At 34.3% G+C, this 21259-nt stretch overlaps 1 protein-coding gene across 2 annotated transcripts in view; it reads left to right on the top strand.

Moving 5' to 3' along the window:
• Window positions 1-21259, top strand: part of LOC144349694 (death-associated protein kinase 1-like) — a 65926-nt gene that overhangs the window by 21752 nt on the left and 22915 nt on the right. The window contains exon 3 of one of the 2 annotated variants that reach the window (XM_085494581.1): window positions 8256-8354. In XM_085494581.1, coding sequence (XP_085350707.1) covers window positions 8256-8354 — 99 coding nt within the window. Of the gene's footprint in view, window positions 1-8254; window positions 8355-21259 lie in introns of those variants that run through there. The other variant, XM_085494582.1, reaches the window with a different exon arrangement.

Below are 21259 nucleotides of genomic sequence, written 5' to 3' on the forward strand. Positions count from 1 at the left end.
CTGTGCAGTGTCCTATGACATATGTGAACCAAGTTTCATTGAAATGTAATGATCACTACTTGAAATATCAGAAGCTAAAAATTTATTAAATATGTAAAGTAGGTAATTATTGTACTTATATTACGCAATCAGGTCTGTGCAGTTTCCTATGACATCTATGAACCAAGTTTCATTGAAATGTAATGATCACTACTTGAAATATCAGAAGCTAAAAATTAAGTAATTATGCAAAGTAGGCAATTATTGTACTAATATTACTCAATCAGGTCTGTGCAGTGTCCTATGACATATATGAACCAAATTTCACTTAAAGGTAATGATCACTATTTGAAATATCAGAAGCTAAAATTAAGTAATTATGCAAAGTAGGTAATTATTGTACTAATATTACTCAATCAGGTCTGTGCAGTGTCCTATGACATATATGAACCAAGTTTCACTTAAAGGTAATGATCACTACTTGAAATATCAGAAGCTAAAAATTAAGTAATTATGCTAAGTAGGTAATTATTGTACTAATATTACTCAATCAGGTCTGTGCAGTGTCCTATGACATATATGAACCAAGTTTCACTTAAAGGTAATGATCACTACTTGAAATATCAGAAACTAAAAATTAAGTAATTATGCAAAGTAGGTAATTATTGTACTAATATTACTCAATCAGGTCTGTGCAGTGTCCTATGACATATATGAACCAAGTTTCACTTAAAGGTAATGATCACTACTTGAAATATCAGAAGCTAAAAATTAAGTAATTATGCAAAGTAGGTAATTATTGTACTGATATTACTCTATCAGGTCTGTGCAGTGTCCTATAAACATATATGTACCAAGTTTCATTGAAATGTGGTGATTAATACTTAAGATATAAGTGGAAAAGCTGAGAATTGACTAATCATTATGCAAATTAGGTAATTAATATTCAATGATTTTTACCCAAAACTGATCAAATCTGCACATTAGTTCAGAGCATTTATTTACCTAGATTCATCAAAATCCAATGATTGCCTGTCAGTGGAACAGTCATGGAATAGCTAAAAAATAGCTAATTATTATGCAAATTAGCTAATTAATATGTATGGCTTTCTATCAAAACCTAATAAAATCTGTGCATTGGCCCAGATCATCTATTTATCAAAAACTGATGTATGGATCTTGAGATATCAGTGGAACAGACACACACACATACAGACATACTAACTGCAGAGACTCCCATCACACATGGGAGTCAATGACAAAAAACCTCCATTAAGATATTAACACACTCTGGTCAAAATCAAAAGTGTAATGGACATGATGTAGATCAGCTGATAAGTCTATCCTTGGGGTAAGAATTTTAATATGAAGCACACACTCTACACATATATTTTTTAAAAGAGATAGACCAACTTACAGTATACTTAGTTCTCTGCTTCACATGATTTGTTTGTAGCTCTTATGCACATGTTCTTTCCTGGAGTGTGCTGGTAATTATGTACACTAGTGGATGTGAATCATGATCACTTGGGGCAGCTGTCATTGGAATAACATTCGTTTGAGTGTAACCCGAACAGAAATGACTGGGCATGAACAGCGTGCGATGTAAACAGTGCCTGAAAACAGAACGAAGCAAATGGGCTACAAGAATCATGCGCAGTGGAGAAATGAAACAAACGAACAAAGCTTATGCAAATGAAAAGTATGCAAATGAATAATTAACAATTTTGAACTGCTTACAAAATACAACAATTATTCAATGGCAAAGAACGGCAAAAGAAAATAAAAAGTTAGTTTTATTCTGTTGAATCTGGCATTCAGCGAAATACAGCACTAAAAGGCCAAAAATGAAAGCCACCAAAAGTGAATGTTCAAAGTGTCAGATCGACTTGGCCAGACTTGATAGCAGCGCGAATGCATGATGCCGTCCTGAGGCGACGACCGAATGAGGATTCCATGTAGAGCAGGTAAGCTTGTGAACGCCAGTCGCCTTGCGCTTTAATTGCTTCTGCTCCTGACTGAAATGCGAAGGAGGCACCTCCACGACGAAAGTTGTGACAGGAGTAGCTGTTTGGGTCCAGCCCTGTGGAGCTGAGAAATGATCACAGATGTCGACAATAACTGGTAGGTCAAAGGATGCAGTCTGCCGGTAGATGACGGTGCAAGAAACAGGGGAACTTCTAAAGGTGCTGGCAACATGTCCACCATCTGCTTGTAGGCTGATACTGGGCAGAGGGCGGAGCCAGAGATAGCCAGGATGGGAATGTGCAGTACCCGTTCACTGAACTGTATGATTTGGGACCATGTGATTCGAATGATCAAACCTGTGGTGTTGTATCCGACGCTGCCCCTCGAGAAATGAATGCGGGCGTCAAAAGCTGTATCTAAAGGGCGCACCACGTTGGACTTACGCAGGACGAAAAGTTTTCGGTGACGAAAAGGTGCAGCAGCCGAACACCATTGAGGTAGTTGCGGATAGATGATGTGCTTGAAAACGAGTGGGCGAGGAACTGTGTGTAGCGAATAATCGTTCGTGTTGTGGCCGGAACTGGCTGGATGCAAAAGAAACGGCAGAAAAGGAAGAATGCACGCCATTGAGTTGTAACGTTGCGCAATGAACCGGAAGCAAATGCTGAGTGGAGTGAGCGGAACGCCTGGTGGTCCAGAGCGGAGCGGAGCTTAACTACCTGCAGAAGTGAAATAGAAAAATGCTACAAGTTACCCAAGGATGAATAAACTGGAACGTTTCCTGAGATACCCGAACAGAATTGACTGGGCACGAACAGCGTGCGATGTAAACAGTGCCTGTAAACAGAACGAAGCAAATGGGCTACAATAATCATGCGCAGTGGAGAAATGAAACAAACGAACAAAGCTTATGCAAATGAAAGTATGCAAATGAATAATTAAAAATTTTGAACTGCTTACAAAATACAATCGTTACGTGTCTGTAAATATGAATTATAAAAAATCTATTAAATTGATATAATATTTTATATTATTAAATTGATTGAGCGAGTAAAATAATTAAAATACTGATATATTTAGGACTACTTTCAATGTGTTTTTTACCTATAAATCAATGTATTTTGATTACCAAAGATGAAATAAACTACAAATTTATGTAAATATTTAAATAAATGTAGATTCAAATTTGATTGGTTGTAATTGGCTGTAGCCGTTCTCATTTGTACCAACCAAACTCTAAACATAAAACTGATTGCTGATTCAATGACGCTCAGATCATTTCAAAAATACATTCATCTTGAGTATTAATATCAAAATCACTGCGATTGGTTGCACACTTTTCAACAACAATTTTTACATTTTATTAAATGTTTTTTTTTCATTAATCAAATGAGTGTATGTAAGCCGATAATCTTTTTCATGGCTGAATATAAATTTTATTACTAGTGGGTGTACAAAATACTGGATGGGTTGGTCTTTTTGGTAATGGGGCAAAATATACTTAGGATATACTATGTTCTTAAAACTGTGTTAGAAGTGTTTCTATGGTCAAAATAAATAATATTTTAGTGAATCAGTTTTCATTTATGTGTGTTTCTATTGGTAACTGTGCTTCTAATAGAGAAAATACAGTTCATATTTTAAGTGAGAAAAAAATATATCTTGACTTATTTTTCTGTCATTCACTAAATAGAGTAAAAGTAAATGAAAAAATAGTAATAAATGCAATTTTGTTTTTAAAAAAATATGGGTAGTTAGTGTTCACAGAAACATTTGGCCAAATAAATTGTGTGATTCCGATAACATATAATTAAAATAAATAAGTCAGAGGTTATTTTTTATCTCGATTATACAAATATCTCGTGAATTCCTTCGTTATACATCATTTAATTTGCCTGAACTTGCTGATTACTCAACATAACTCATATTTAATGATGATTTGGTCAACATTTTGTATTTTTTTAAGTTTTAAGTCTCATTGAAATCTTTGTGATTTTGCATCATTGGTTTACGTTGGTCAAAGCATAGGTAAAGATGACATTTTAGGTAGAGTAACATAATCAGAACTGCACATATTTTTATTTGACCTTACATTTCACACAGGATATAATAATATTAACTTCCCACATGTACACTCTACTCATATCAAATGAAAATGCATTTTCCGGTCTATATCTTTAGTTTCATGTCTACGTGGCACAATTCCATTTTCAATATAATGTTTTCTGAACTGTCTATTGCCTTAAAAAAAGGTGATGGTAATATCACAACAAATGGAAATAACTATATTTCTAGTTTTTATTTAAAATCATTTGCAGTTAATTTTAGTTACATCACACTGTAGTTACATATTTGTTGTTTAACCATTTCATTACAAAAATGCTTGTTCTCCATTTCGAAATAAATCAAAATTAAATTGTTAATAGTAAGACTGATATTGGGGGGAGGGGATTGAAAATCTAGCGATCAAAGACGTATTTTAAAAATTGACAGAACTTTACATAGATAGGCCTGTTTACAAAATGTTCACCACAGTTTTGATCACACATTTGAAATCATGAGGGGATGCTGCTGGATGAGTATGACTGATGTAATTTTTTTCTTTCAAGCTGTCTTATCTGTCCTTTTTTTTGAATGTGCCAAAAAATACCTTCTGTCTTGCAATATTTTTAAAAAAAATCTTCCGTCAGCCGCTAACAAAATCCCCACCCCACGCTCATGATTTCAAAAGGCCAACCCTTACTTACAACCCTTACTAAATGATAAAATAATAACTTACCAACTGCCATGAATTCCCACACATTCATTGCTTTTCCCAAGTTGGGTATCTTGATGTGTGTAGTCTTGCTGCTTAGCCAGGACCAGTATTTTTTTTCATTTTTGTCGGATACTAGTATTTGTAGATGATACTCATACACGCGATCATCAGTCATCCGTCTGAGGCAATGGTGATGGCTGCAACCACAGTCGTTCTCGGAATAATATGTAATGTTCAACTCTGCACTTTCAATATAGCCTGCATCTCCCTTCAGTGTTCGCAGATACTGGAAACATGTTGTATAGGAAGCTCAGTTCAGCTGGCTGGTGCGAATTTTCACCGCCTGACACATCAACGTCACTTCCTAGTTCAACATGGACGTCAGTTATTTGTACACAGGCCGGTAACTGGCAACATCGTGTCAACATCGCTGGGATTTCCCTGGGAATCTGCCAACATTTCTTGTAAATACTGGTAGTGTCTACAACGAAAAAGTCTGAATTCATGTTGTCACAGTGCGTACGAAGATGACAAGGAATTGTGATCGAGTGATGCACTGTGAAGCGTGTAACGGTAGAATACACAAATACTTGTTGCAGGCAGCCGCTATCAGACTCGCATCTAAAATTAAAACGACTCAAAATACTGTTTAAAAAAAAACAATATATCACTATGTAAATACTTAGAACTTCAACTGCAATGTTTTCCATATATCCAGTCAATGAGCGTCATTGTGAAACAAACCACAGGGAAAATTTCCCTCAGCCTTTTATGACCTTTACCCGTGTTCTAGTCAAGTGCATACCATTGTCGTTAGGTAACCTTTTGCATGACGCGTCTCACATATAAAAGTTTTAGTGTACTGTAAAACCATTTATTTTCATTGACATTTAATTTCACTATTTTGATGTTACGAGCATATTCACTTTTTTTTATTTCACGAATTTGTCATGGAAACAATGAGTTTTATTTATCAGTAAATTTAAAACCCAGTGAATAATTAATGCATTTACAGTATACAGTATACACTCATAGCAAAGTCACCAAATCCAAATTTCGTATTTAATTCACTACTTGGGCTGTTCAACTCAATGGACATGATTTTCATATACAAGGAAAGAAATAATAGAGGGAAAATGTATATTTATCAAATGACGTCAAATCAAATTAAGATAATATAACTTAACTCCATACAAGACAGATAGATTGAGTGAATTGCTGACTATAGTCAATGATCGTAGAACGTCAGGTTCATGTGTTATACACAGTATAGGTAAATGTATATGGCCAATTGAGTAATACGTTTGTGCTGGATATGTTTTTTAATTTTTTTTATTTACCTTATTGACATAATAAAAATCCACAAACATTACCTCGCTATGTGGCTATTATTCAGAGGTGGCAGCACGAAATTTTGCATAGGAGGAGGGGACGAGACCTGCTCGCAATTTCTTGTGGCCTATAGGCACATGCGGTCACGCACTTTTTCCGGGGACGGGGCGACCCCTCTTCTGTGCCGCCACCTCTGTTATTGGAGACAACGCCCTCACACACACAAAATCAAATCCTTCTACAAAGTTAGCGCCCTCACAAGCTTTAATAGGGTAATGCATGATTTTTTTTCCGAAGCACAAACATTTGATTAGGTGATATCGCCCTCACACTCACCATTATTTTTAAAAGATACGCATCAAATACACACATATTTTAAAATTATCAGATTTATAAATACACACATCATTTTTAAACACTGAAACACTTATATATATAAACAATTTTAAAACACACACCATTCAAAGAACACGTCATTTTAAAATACACACATCATTTTGAAACACTCGTCATATTGAAAAAATTAAAATACACACCATTCAAAGAACACCTCATATTAAAATACACACATCATTTTGAAACAGTCGTCATATTAAAACAATTATAAAATACACACCATTCAAAGAACACATCATTTTGAAACACTCGTCATATTAAACAATTTTAAAATACACACCATTCAAAGAACACATTTTAAAACACACACATTCTTAAACAATTAATAGAATAATATACGTAATAAATAGACAAAAAAGGATACTGTGTCATTTTCTCAATATTCTTCACCGATTTGACACGTATTGATAGAGAAAGCTAATATTAGCAGCATACATGAAAATCTTGAGGAATATCGCCACCACCGACAAAGATCAAGAATTCTGAGACTCGTTGATATTTCACACCAGTATTATTGCTCAAAATTGTGCATATTTTTCAATAACTTTTATCAGTGTCAAGTTACCTCATTAGAATGTATTTTGAAAAAATCACTGCCTTTGTGTGCGTGTGCAGTTTGAAATAAAACAATAAAATCAGGAAACTGGTAGCACCAAACTGTTTGTCAGTTGAATTGTTTAGCGATAGACACAATTTTAGGACCTGAATATTTTTATGTAATGTTTGTTTTGAGAATTATTCAATAAAGAAATCACTGAAAAGATTTCATTTATTCGAAACAGGGACATTGTTGTTTTGATGGTAGATTGCGGATGACTGAAACATTTGATCCAGATCGGATGGTGCCCTCTCGTGCCAATCCCCTCTTGGTAATGTAGATGAGATATGACACAGCGCCTGTATCATTCAAACAAATTGCATACAAGACTTTACGTACACAACATTATTTATACTATTCAAAGGGGAAACCCGAAAACAAAATAATCAAACTTTCATTTTTTAGCGTTGAACGGTTTTACGTGATGGTTTCAACAAATCCTTATCAAATACAGAAATAAACTAAATTTGTCATGCACTACCAGCAACTTTTCCGGGTTGTGCCTATTTTCCAAGTGTTCACACCCTAGACTACGTATTTTAATACTTTGAGTTTGAGCAAAACACAAAACCAATACATGTACAAATTATAGTTAAAACATGTCAAACATGTCATCAAAGTTTGCTGTGGTACTGCCTTTCTTTTCTGCCTGCAATGTTACAAATAACTTATTTCAACCAAGAATACTGGAAGCTCCACACTGATTTTAAATACGTGTTCACAAATCATGATTCCTTTCATAATTGTTTTCATTGCTTGGGAAACGGATAAACACAGTATCACATTGATGACCATATAATATGATATTTATGAAATCTTTGAAGTATTTTATATTGTTATGTCAGAATTACAAAATAATACAAAGTTAAAGCTACTACCAAACACTCAATGCAAAAGTCCTGCAAAAACTCAATGCAAGGCAAAATTTATTAGAAATGTGAATTGAAATGCAAATATATGCTTGAGTTATGCGTAGTTGCGTAGATAAAAATATTACATGATGGGGATTGATTACTGAATTATCACAGCTACATCCATAGGGAAACACGGATAGTCACAGTTGCTCATATGATAATACATAATATGGAATATTTAAAGTGGGTTTTATTTTGCTTGTATTTTGAACAAAGAATGTAAGGTCACCAACCAGGGTAATTCAAAATATTACTCATCATTGTTAAACCACGTGATATGTATAAACATATATTCTATTCTTATTTACAGTTTAAGAGTACTGCATTGATGGCAGCTGCACAAAACAACCACTGTTCTGCCATCTCACTGTTACTGAAACACAACGCTGACATAAACCACCAGGACATGGTTTGTAAATTATTGTGATAAATCTGATCAATGCTATTGACAGTTGACTTATATTAGATGAATTGTAATTATTTAAGACGTCATCAAATTATGATAGAAATTATTTTTATCAGTAAACACAATCAATCTCTAAAATGAAACTTCAGTTAAAGATGTACATTGTATGTCATGTGAGGGCGCTCTGTCGTTAATCTTTGTAAACTTTGTTTACCCTAATATAAAATGTTTTGGATTTGTTTAGCGAAAGCTTGTTACCATGACGACATGACATCGATTCCACAAACTATCATAGTTTGTTAGTAACTCTTCATCTAATATTCAACGATTGTCAATGTCATTCGGACTCATCTTTCTTTGTGGCGTAATTGTGTATGTGTATTTTGTTAAGTAGAAGCCTACTCATAAATTAAAAAAAATAGAATTTATTCATTTTGCAATAAATATACGCCAAGGCAGTATATTGTTTCAGGATCACCAGCCTTATATCTGAGAAATTGATGATTGTATTATGATGGAAAGTCACCGTTTTGGCATGTAATGCTTTTATCATAGGTTCCTATGGCAGAGATATTATGCAAAGCTCAAAATATAGCCTGGTGACATATTGGCTGAAAAAAATTGTTAATGATGGAGTACTTTTTGTTATTTTGAATTATTTAAAAAAATCTGGGTTTTAAAAAGTGTCAAAAAATGCAATTTTTCTTTAATATTGTGTTCTATGGAATTGTTCTAAAAATAACCATTTTCCACGAAATAATGCTATTTAATTGTACAATGGGACATTAGCTTCATGATTGTACATACATGTAATAAACTAATGAACATTGTCATGCAATTTATGACCAATTTTGTCATTTTTGCTGGGAAATAACAACCAAGCATATTTAAATCATATGACCAAGGTTAATGCTATTAATAGACCAGGCCCTAGCTTCAGCTCACACCCTGCTTAATCAGTTCATTCTTTCTCGCATAGTTCCTCATTAAACTTGACCAACTTTGTTTGGCTATCCTTTGGCATTCACTACAACTCCTCAGGCTATGCTGGACTATCAACTTGCTAACACACGCATTACTGTTCATTCTCGTGCCCATACACCCAACCCATTTTCTCTTTCTTTTTTATCTTCATACACGTAATTCCATACACTTTGTAACTTTGTATTTCTCACTTGTTAATAAATGTTGTGGGGAATTGTTTGTCGGGTACGACGTGACCATCACCCTGGTGCGAGTCAGGCCTGAAACGTCTCCAGACCAAGGTGTGGGTTGCCATGGCAACCGCTTGGGGAACAACTTTATGGCAGGTTCTGCTCAGGATGCGCCTCCCACACCGAAATGCAACTCAGCAAAAAAGGTACCCCAGTATCTTGGTCTACTTGTCATATTCACTCCTACTCATATATTTACCAAACCTCTAGTGTCTACATCGTTTACTTAGCATTAAACCATTTTATTCGGCTTCGGGGAACGCAAACAAGTCTTCTAGTGCCAGATATTAGGCCTTGTTTTAGCCAATCAGATTGCTAGATTCAGACTAACCATGTTATAATTAAACATATATTAGGCGTGTATAGAGTTGTATAATATGTCAACATAGTAAATAAACAGTTTTTATTATATGACGTCACTCGTATTTTCATGTGGTTTTAAAAAAGAAAGCACAACAAACAACCCCTAAATCTGGGAAACTAAATTTCATGAAGCATTGTGGACAATTATATAGTAAATTGAAATGAACCCTGGAACAGGCATATTGCATTTTGAATCACACCATGTGGCATATTGTTGATGATAATTTTTATTTTTAATTTGTCATTCTTTGTGAAAACATACTGAACCCATTTTTAAAGATATTTCAATTGCTGCAATTGCTACATATCATGGCCACAATGAACCTTGATGGCCGGTTTTTCGATTACACTGGTTTCATTTCATTTAGATGGTCAAATATTTTTTTTACCCCCATATAACTACATGTATATATCACACTGTATACCATGTTAGTTTTGTTTCTCTGCGTGGAGCCTAATTTAGCAACAACAAAAAACGTGTATTTTCTTTTTTTAAACAAGGTCTTGTTCAATCATAATAATGTTTTCATGACAACAATACACTGATAATAATTATATTTTGATTATCAGTCGACCTTTAAAATTATGTGGAATGAACTAACTGACAGTGAAATTAATCTAAACTGCCATAACAACAAAAGTGATGAAAGTAAGAGATGATATTATAAATGGTGTCAGTGTTTGTGGAATAACGATACGTTCTTAGCTAAATGTAGTTCATTTATCTTTGACATCGTTCTATCATATTGAGAATTGTACTGTAATTTGCAGTATATGCAGTGAACACATTATTCACTCATGTCATTGAATTGAATAGATATGTGTTTACTAACTTCCTTGACATTAACCAGTCTTATTTAAGAAAACTAACGATAGCCGCAAGAACGTCAACTTTAACAACATACTGCAAAACCACATTTTCTTTATATTTTTAGCAGTTGTTGATGAGATTCAGTTAAAATTTCTCGCCGTTGGGGGCAGCATACACAACCTTGTACATGGTAACAGGAATGTACACTACTGTCTGTAATGTGCCCTGCAAACCGCTTGTTGTGAGAGACTGTGGAAACTTGATTATTGTTTTGCATCTGCCAATCACTCTGAGTTGCTTTTTGTTTAATCAATTATTCTAACGATACTTGCCATATGTATGATTGGCTGGAGTGATACAGCAGAAATAAACACTGTCCACAATATGAACTGATCCAAACCGCAGCTGCCAAGGTTGTGTTCAACAGTGTCATTTTAAACACATACACTTGAGGACGTCCCAAACTGGGAAACAACAATGCACGGCAGCCACACACTGGATATCCAGTATGGATGTGGAGACCAGAATTAGATATTATGGGTTATGGGGACCAGAATTAGATATTGTGGGGACCAGAATTAGATATTATGGATTATGGGGAGCAGAATTAGACATTATAGGCTATGGGGACCAGAATTAGATATTATGCGTTATGGGGACCAGAATTAGATAATATAGGTTACGGGGGCCAGAATGAGATATTATGGGTTATGGGGACCAGAATTAGATATTATGGGTTATGGGGACCAGAATTAGATATTATGGGTTATGGGGACCAGAATTAGATAATATAGGTTACGGGGGCCAGAATGAGATATTATGGGTTATGGGGACCAGAATTAGATATTATGGGTTATGGGGACCAGAATTAGATATTATGGGTTATGGGGACCAGAATTAGATATTATGGGTTATGGGGACCAGAATTAGATAATATAGGTTACGGGGGCCAGAATGAGATATTATGGGTTATGGGGACCAGAATTAGATATTATGGGTTATGGGGACCAGAATTAGATATTATGGGTTATGGGGACCAGAATTAGATATTATGGGTTATGGGGACCAGATTAGATATAATGGGTTATGGGGACCAGAATTAGATATTATGGGTTATGGAGACCAGAATTAGATATTATGGGTTATGGGGACCAGAATTAGATATTATGGGTTATTGGGACCAGAATTAGATATTATGGATTATGGGGACCAGAATTAGATATTATCGGTTATGGGGACCAGAATTAGATATTATGGGTTATGGGGACCAGATTAGATATTATGGGTTATGGGGACCAGATTAGATATTATGGGTTATGGGGACCAGATTAGATATTATGGGTTATTGGGACCAGAATTAGATATTATGGGTTATGGGGTTATGGTGACCAGAATTAGATATTATGGGTTATGGCGACCAGGTTTAGATATTATGGGTTATTAGGACCAGAATCAGATATTATGGGTTATGGGGACCAGAATTAGATATTGTGGGGACCAGAATTAGATATTATTGAATTATGGGGACCAGAATTAGATATTATGGGTTTTGGGGACCAGAATTAGATATTATGGGTTATGGGGACCAGAATTAGATATTATGGGTTATGGGGACCAGAATTAGATATTATGGGTTATGGGGACCAGAAGTAGATATTATGGATTATGGGGACAGAATTAGATATTATGGGTTATGGGGACCAGAATTAGATATTATGGATTATGGGGACCAGAATTAGATATTATGGATTATGGGGACCAGAATTAGATATTATGGGTTATGGGGACCAGAATTAGATATTATGTGTTATGCGGACCAGAATTAGATATTATGGGTTATGGGGACCAGAATTAGATATTGTGGGGACCAGAATTAGATATTATGTATTATGGGGACCAGAATTAGATATTATGGTTACGGGGACCAGAATTAGATATTATGGGTTATGGGGACCAGAATTAGATATTATGGGTTTTGGGGACCAGAATTAGATATTATGGGTTATGGGGACCAGAATTAGATATTATGGGTTATGGGGACCGGAATTAGATATTATGGGTTATGGGGACCAGAAGTAGATATTATGGATTATGGGGACAGAATTAGATATTATGGGTTATGGGGACCAGAATTAGATATTATGGATTATGGGGACCAGAATTAGATATTATGGATTATGGGGACCAGAATTAGATGTTATGGGTTATGGGGACCAGAATTAGATATTATGTGTTATGCGGACCAGAATTAGATATTATGGGTTATGGGGACCAGAATTAGATATTATGTATTATGGGGACCAGAATTAGATATTATGGTTACGGGGACCAGAATTAGATATTATGGGTTATGGGGACCAGAATTAGATATTATGGATTATGGGAACCAGAATTAGATATTATGGGTTATGGGGACCAGAATAAGATGTTATGGGGACCATAATTAGATATTATGGGTTATGGGGACCAGAATTAGATGTTATGGGGACCAGAATTAGATATTGGTGAAAATGTTCACTGACATGGAGCTGGGTTGTTTATTACTTATTGTAGTTTGATTTTAATGTCGGACGGAATGTGGCCGGGTGTTGAAGGATAGTTAAATATAACATGTTTGTGAGGGCAATAGCATGATTTGTTGGCTGCCCAAGGGATAGTGGTCATGACCGTAATATTGATGATGCCAGAGCCGAAGGCCAACAACCCAAGATTAGACAACAAATCATGATATTTTCTGAATGACTGTGTTATTTATTTTATCACATCGAACAGACATCCACCATATACAACTACGTCATGCATCTCTCACACTCACTCTCCAACAAAATAACAACACTTATATTTGAAATATACAATATTTTATTTTATGTATTTTCACAGTTGATTTAGATTTTCTGGTTCCCGTGGGGAGTTACATGAGCGAGGCTGGAGGTAGTATTAATAACACCACGTGTAGAATGTCATTACCTATTCCCAAGAACAACGAAGGTTGATAACAATTTTGTAACAATATAATTATCTTCGCATACTAGCTGCTATTGTTACCACAGTTTCTATGGCAACTAACCAATCTAGTAGTTTTCGTCCTGATTTTCAAACAGGATATCACACTCATTTTTAAATTGTTTTAAGAATTAAATAATTGGTCTCTCTGTGCCTAATTTAGAATGTTGATATTTAAATTAAGATGTATAGAGTTCTACAATTTTTTTCACCTGGAAACCATTAGCTTGGCTATTAATAAGAATAGTGTAAAACTTGTGAAATTCTCAAAGCGTATCCAACAGCAAAAGGTCAATTACTTGAAGGTCTTTTCATTAGTTTTTTTTTGAGGTTATTCATGATTTAAACTATTACCAGAAAATAATGCATGCTACATTACGTCTTGAAAACATATATTCCTGATCAAACAGTTTTTTTAAAGGTCAATGACGTGATTTTTATGCCAAGATATTTAATGACAAACATATTTTCCTGGTTTTATCACTTTGTCAACAGAGGATGATGTGCAGTGAAACATATGGGGCTGCATGTTTTTTGGTGATTGGACATTGCAACGTCTAGCCATTTTTAATAATTTCTTAGGACATTGATTACCAAATATTATAAATACTATATCATATTTAGTGGTTTAAGGTAGCGAGACTATTATTTGTGTTGAAAATTACGATTTTCACATTTATTTATTAATTGATGAAATGCACAATAAACTTTCATCTGACAAAGTCAACGTAACCTAAAATGTCATGTAAGTTGGTTAAAATGTAGATTTTCTGAAGGGAAGCAAGGCAGTTTCAGTAGTGTTTTCTAAAATCAACAACACAGGTTTAATTTGTGTGCCTATAAGTTTCAAAGATTAACTCAAGACAAAGCAATGTTAGGATGTGTTATCAGTAGCTATCTGACACACAATGTATGTTTCCAAACATTTGAGTGGTTTGTCTCCGCCCCTGTTTATTTCACAGATTAGTCATTTGCATATGAATGTGTCAGACACAAGGTCACACAGCCACTGAAAAAAATCATTGATTTTAGTGTTTTCATCTGCCGATTTTATCGAACTATAGCTATCCTATTCCTTTATTTTATTTTGGTTTCCAATAGCCTTACACATTTGGATGCCCCTACACATGTTAAAACAGACCTTGATGGGAAAACAAATTGATTGTGCAGATAAACAAGTTTGAAAATCTTTGCTGTGACTTCATCGACGTTTTCTAGGAGTTTATGTTTTTCAAAATACAAGGTCTTTAACAAAAAATAACGTATACTTATTGTCGTCGGATTAACACCAACTTTTCACAGCTTTAAGGTGACAATGAGAGGAACTTGAGTGTGTCCAGACAAACTATTTCATCGATTATTTACCAATGTGTTGTGGTTTGAGTTGGGGTCAATGCGACTAAAACAGAAATTAAAATTCAGGACACTACTTTTCAAAACGCGTTACTTGAATAAAACTGTCCAGACACATTCAATTTACCAGACTATTGAACAACTAGGAAAAGTGAAAACAAAACTTCTTATCACCAGCATAAATGCGTAATTATTTTTTTTACAAAAAAAGTAATTTTTCATTTTTGATTAAGTAACGCACCGTAGAATGCAGATACGGGCATGACAAACACACTTTTGAAAAGCTTGAAGTCTGGCGATTCCAAAAATATATACTTTCCTGGGTCTATTTGTAGTCGTTTGGTCCCAATTAGTAGAAGAAAACAAGTATGCAAATAATAATCCTGCTACCTTAAGCAGCTTTTATTTATTTACACTAAACCACTATATGTGCATAGACACATGCACAGAATTTAACAGATCCTGGTTCTAAAATATGACTCTGAAGTTCTGACTAATAATAATCTTATTCTTAATAAAAATAATATGAGATATACATGTATGTACAGTAGTCAGATGACTTTGCACATTGTAAATGATGGTTCCACTGTTTGTCAGGTGTACCTGGCAGATTTCATTCAAGATTTATTATATTAATGAGCAATTAAAAACTTGCAGTAAAACAGTGCCGAAATGCTTTCCGGTAGCCAACATGAAAAAAGTCGAATCCCAGACATTACAAATAAACTGACGAATGAACTTTACTTAGTTATGATTGATTACAGAGACATGTGTATCTGTACACCATGCAGAAACAAACACAAAATTTAATTTATTAACTGTACATGCAAACAAACTTTTAAACAAGCAGCCTATCGGCTGAGATAGCTCCGCTGTTAGCAATGCACATTTCAATTAAAGAACTGAAGACATCATTAGAAAATGAACAATATGAATAGTATCAAAGCAATCGGACTTACAGTTTTTAACAAGAAGTCGAAAATATCACTTTTTACCAAAAATTACAAAAATATTCACCAAAATAAATTAATTAGAGAATTGAAGATATCATCACAAAACGAACAAATCTGAGAGAGGTCCACATGTAGTACCTATATATGTAATATCAAAGCAATCGGACTTGCGGTTTTTAACAAGAAGTCGAAAATATCAGTTTTTACCAAAAATGACAAAAATATTCACCAAAATTAGAGAATTAAAGATATCATTACAAAATGAACAAATCTGAGAGAGGTCCACATGTAGTACCTATATATGTAATATCAAAGCAATTGCACTCGCGGTTTTTAACAAGAAGTCGAAAGTATCAGTTTTTACCAAAAATGACAAAAATATTCACCAAAATTAGAGAATTGAAGATATCATCACGAAATGAACAAATCTGAGAGAGGTCCACATGTAGTACCTATATATGTAGTATCAAAGCAATTGGACTTGCGGTTTTTAACAAGAAGTCGAAAATATCAGTTTTTACCAAAAATGACAAAAATAATCACCAAAATTAAAGAATTAAAGATATCATTACAAAATGAACAAATCTGAGAGAGGTCCACATGTAGTACCTATATATGTAATATCAAAGCAATTGCACTTGCGGTTTTTAACAAGAAGTCGAAAATATTAGTTTTTACCAAAAATGACAAAAATATTCACCAAAATTAGAGAATTGAAGATATCAACATGAAATGAACAAACTTAAGAGAGGTCTACCCAAGGTACATATACACCAAGTATCAAAGCATTTAGGCTTGTAGTTTTCAAGAAGAAGTCGAAAAAGTAAAACATTGACACGGACGACGGACGACGGACGACGACGAAGGACAATCACTCATATGATAAGCTCCGCTCGACAAAGTCGACAGCGGAGCTAAAAAACATTCTTGCCTCTCCAATGGCTTATGGACAACTGACTTTGAAAAGTGCCATCCACACCAAATGGCACCCTCACATGACCATGTTCTGAATTACAGGGCTTATACCTAATTATAACTCCTATAGATGACAATGTTAACATATGACAAGATTGCTATATGAAAATGATAAACTAAGTTGAAAATATGGTTCTAAAATGGGAAATCAACATGCCAGTAATCAACAACATGAAAAAAATCGCACTTCTTGGGCAGCTCAAACTCTTGCAAAACTCAGGTAAACAAGACACACCTACTGTATTTGGCTTGCACTTAGAGAAATCACTGGAAAAACACCAAGATTAGAACATCCAAATACACATAGAATACATTCACGGGTACACAGCGGCTAAGTTGTGAATAAAAGAACACATGTTAGTTTCACCTTTGACCCAGGTGATGCATGCCTTCAACCAGGGCGCATATGAGAAAAAAATATAAAAAAAAATATTGTTTCTTGCAAGGCATTTAAATTGAACGGTGATTGGTTGATTAGTGGCATATCTACATGCTGAGGAAGGTTGCAATCCCCGTGCGTGCTGGAAGATTTTGTATAAAAGGCGTTTTACTGTCTTTGCTTAAGTTTGTTGAAGTTTTTTGTGTATTTTATCGTAATTATTTTATAGTTTTTTTTCATAATTTTATGGCATTGAATTCTAATTATTACAGGGAGTAGCATAATGGGAGGATTGACTGCATTGCAATGTCAAGTACTGATTGATTTTCTTGTTCACTTTGTCATGGGTCTGGTACAATTATGCGGATGAAGTGTTTATCAAAACATGGCGTCCTGCTTTTTTAATTGATTTTTGTTCTTGAACTGGGTCGATTGTAGATTTTACAAATAAAAATTGTATTCACACTGGAAGAGTTAGCTCACACAAATTATTGTTTCCAGATTTATTGTCTTGCAGACAAGTACATGTAATCATAATTTTTAATCAGGTTACATTATATACTGTTGTACTGTTCATATCAGTCCTGCATTTTTTGTGATATTGTATACAATGACTGCTTATTTCTACTCACTTTTCAATTTCGATATCAATTCGGTTAATTGAAACATAATTTGGTGACTGACAAACATTGCTTTGAAAATGTAGCTGTTATGTCTCTCATATTACCAATATAACTATAGTCTATGTGAGGCAATTGTTGATGCAGAGACATTGGTCTACAAATATTATATCTGATATTGGCAAAACAATTCTCATTTATTTTCATTAAAGTGTTATTCACTGACAATGACAATCTGAGACCTTTTTGCAATCAAGTGAAGTCATTTTCTCATTCAATTATACTAGCAAGGCATGATACAATAATTCTTGTGAAAATGATAAAATATCTTTACATGACTTAACTGGGTTACAAAGTGTATGGAGTTGGAGGAAAATATACCCAAATGTTGTCATGAACTGATAATGAAAATCTTCTCACCGAAATAGCTGGAATTATTGAACCCATTTCTACTAAATTTTCTTTAGGATTTAGAACAGCTGATACAATGTTAAACATTGTCAAACTGTATTACCTATTAGAGTAATTGACATAGTAGTAGTGAAGTCATAAGGTCAGATTGTAGGTATAATACATTAAAAGCATCATTGCCAATATTTCCATTGCTCTGGTGCACAAAGCACATCAGCTAGCAGTCAAGTAGAGATAATTGTCATGACCTTTATTGTAGACAAAACATTACCCTAATATTGCATTGGTCATTATAAAACACCATTTTGGAAGTGAAACATTATAGAAAGTCAGATTCAGTAAAAAGATTGTCTTCCCCATAGTTGTTTGTATGCAAAATAGGATCGTACACAGATTAGTAGAATTTAGGGTACTGTGGCAGAAAATGTTATTCGACTATTTTTCAGACCCTCCCCCAGCTTGTTACCACCCCAATACAATATGCATCATTTTTGAAAAAAATAAATGTCATTGACTTTTGGGATGAAACATTTTTTTTGAAAAAAGACTGTTTGAAAATATACAAAAGAGTTTTATCCATAGGGATTAATGTTAAAAATAAACATTAATTCTTTTTCATGTGTGACCTGTGATTCGCCTAGACTGTTAATAATATTTCTTTTCTGCATCGTCATTAATTTTTCATTTTTTTTCATATCTCAATTTCATGTTCAGGTATCAATTGTTAAAAAAAATATATATAACAACCTTGAAGATCACTCATTTATGTTATGGATATTTGAAAAAATTGAGAACCGTTTTTTTTTGGTAATTTTTTTTAAGATTCTACCCATAGTGTTAATTATTGCATTGTTTCATCCAGTTAAACAACACAAGTTTTTTTTTTTAAATATGATGACTAGTACATGGATAAGTTTAAAATTAACAAATTAATATACAAATTTCTATCCAAAACTGATCACGTCTGTGCATCATCCAATAGCACCACAGTACCAATTTTCATTGAAATTTGACTAGCAGTTGAGATATCCGTGCACACATACAAACACACATGCACGCACGTTGGAAATGACTTGCTTTTTTTAACTGTCTATGTTTGAACTATAGCAATATCTAATCCAGTAATTCTGGAATTATTCTGTCAATTAGAAATTATTGCTTCTTGTATATCATCAAAATTAATTATTGTGTTCTATAACCCAGTTCTCAATTACTACCATGTATCGGCGAAGTTTACTTAGCAGGGCGGGAGCGAGAGATAAACAAAGCCAGGAAGCCCTTAATGGGTATATCCTTCTTTCTCCCCATCTATTACGGAAAGGATTATCGAAATCTCCACTTGTGGGCACGTTTCGAAGCAGCCTGACAGGAATAAACATGCGAGTTAAAGCCCGGCTCCTTTGTGACACGGGTGTGTTTATCTTTACAAAATGGTGTATTTTACCCATTATATATTTCACTCTCTTTTTAGAGAATAGACTTATTGACATGAAATGACACCACTGCTAGTTATTTATAGGCATTTTGCACTGTATACATTAGCTGGATTGGGTCATTTGGTTAACACACCCCTATGCTGCAGTCGCCACAGGTTATGATATGTTACCTACTTTGTATTGTCGCAGGGCGTACATTGCGTCATGTTTTGTTGTGCATTGCAAATTTGTGTTGTAATGCATTGCCTTAAATTGTGATACATAGTTGTGTTGTGTGTATTATCACACTATTCAACATTAATAATAAATTGCTGTGTATATATCATTAGAATGGATGAATGGATGAAAGACTTGATCCAAAAAAAAAATAGATTGAAGTGCATCATGGTCCCATTATGTTCAATATATGTACCAAGTTTAAATCAAATCAGTCTACAAATGACTGGGATTTGTTTCCTGAATAAAGTGATATTGATGATTTTCTGCATTTAAAATGGCCATCATTCTTTCATCTTGAATTGGACAACGGAACAAATGTCTGCACATATGTCTGATATAATGTACAATGTATGTGTGAATTTGTTCGGCTCATATGTAAAATATGGCTAGATACAGACGGACAAATGAATGCATCAATCCATTAGTCCACATTTTGAGACTGTCCAAACAGGACTAAAAGTCCCTAACATTCTGAGCAGTTATCCGACACAAATCTATTTAAACATCTCATATATGTACTTGGATGCTCAGCATGTGCTTACTGTAATCTGTCCATTGATAGTAGACTTCTCAATAGATGCCACTGAATCAGAAAAAACAAGCAGCCTGTTGGCTGAGAGGGCTCCGCTACTAGCACTGCACATTTCAATTTAAGAACTGATGATGTCATTAGAAAATGAACAATATGTATACCTCGCGATAGTATCAGAGCAATTGGACTTGCTGTTTTTAACAAGAATTCAAATTGAACAGGGTTGATATTTTGACATTTTCCTATATAATCAATATAGCAACTTATCAGAGTTCTGTACTGGAAATGAAGGAATATATTTTTATTACACAGTGAGATTGTATATATTTGTATGTATTACAATGGTGACTATAAATTTGGATATATCAGTACAGCGATCCTTGGGGTCACTTTAGACACACTGAATTTATATTTGGTCAAAAAGAAACTACATGTAGTATAAAACAAGTAGAATAGTCAGCAACAAATTCAGCTCATGTCACTAGAACATATATCGGCAGAAATGAAGCCGTAGCCGTAGCCATCAGATATGCCAAATTTCAGCTGCTTTTTGGCAGTCATTTATAAAAAAAAAAAGCTTTCTATTTGTTGGTAAACTATCTATCGTGCAACCATGTGACATACACAGTTATGAATGGA

This window comes from Saccoglossus kowalevskii, chromosome 20 (assembly GCF_978046115.1).
Source record: "Saccoglossus kowalevskii chromosome 20, keSacKowa6.1, whole genome shotgun sequence".
In the NCBI taxonomy this organism is placed as follows: Eukaryota; Metazoa; Hemichordata; class Enteropneusta; family Harrimaniidae; genus Saccoglossus; species Saccoglossus kowalevskii.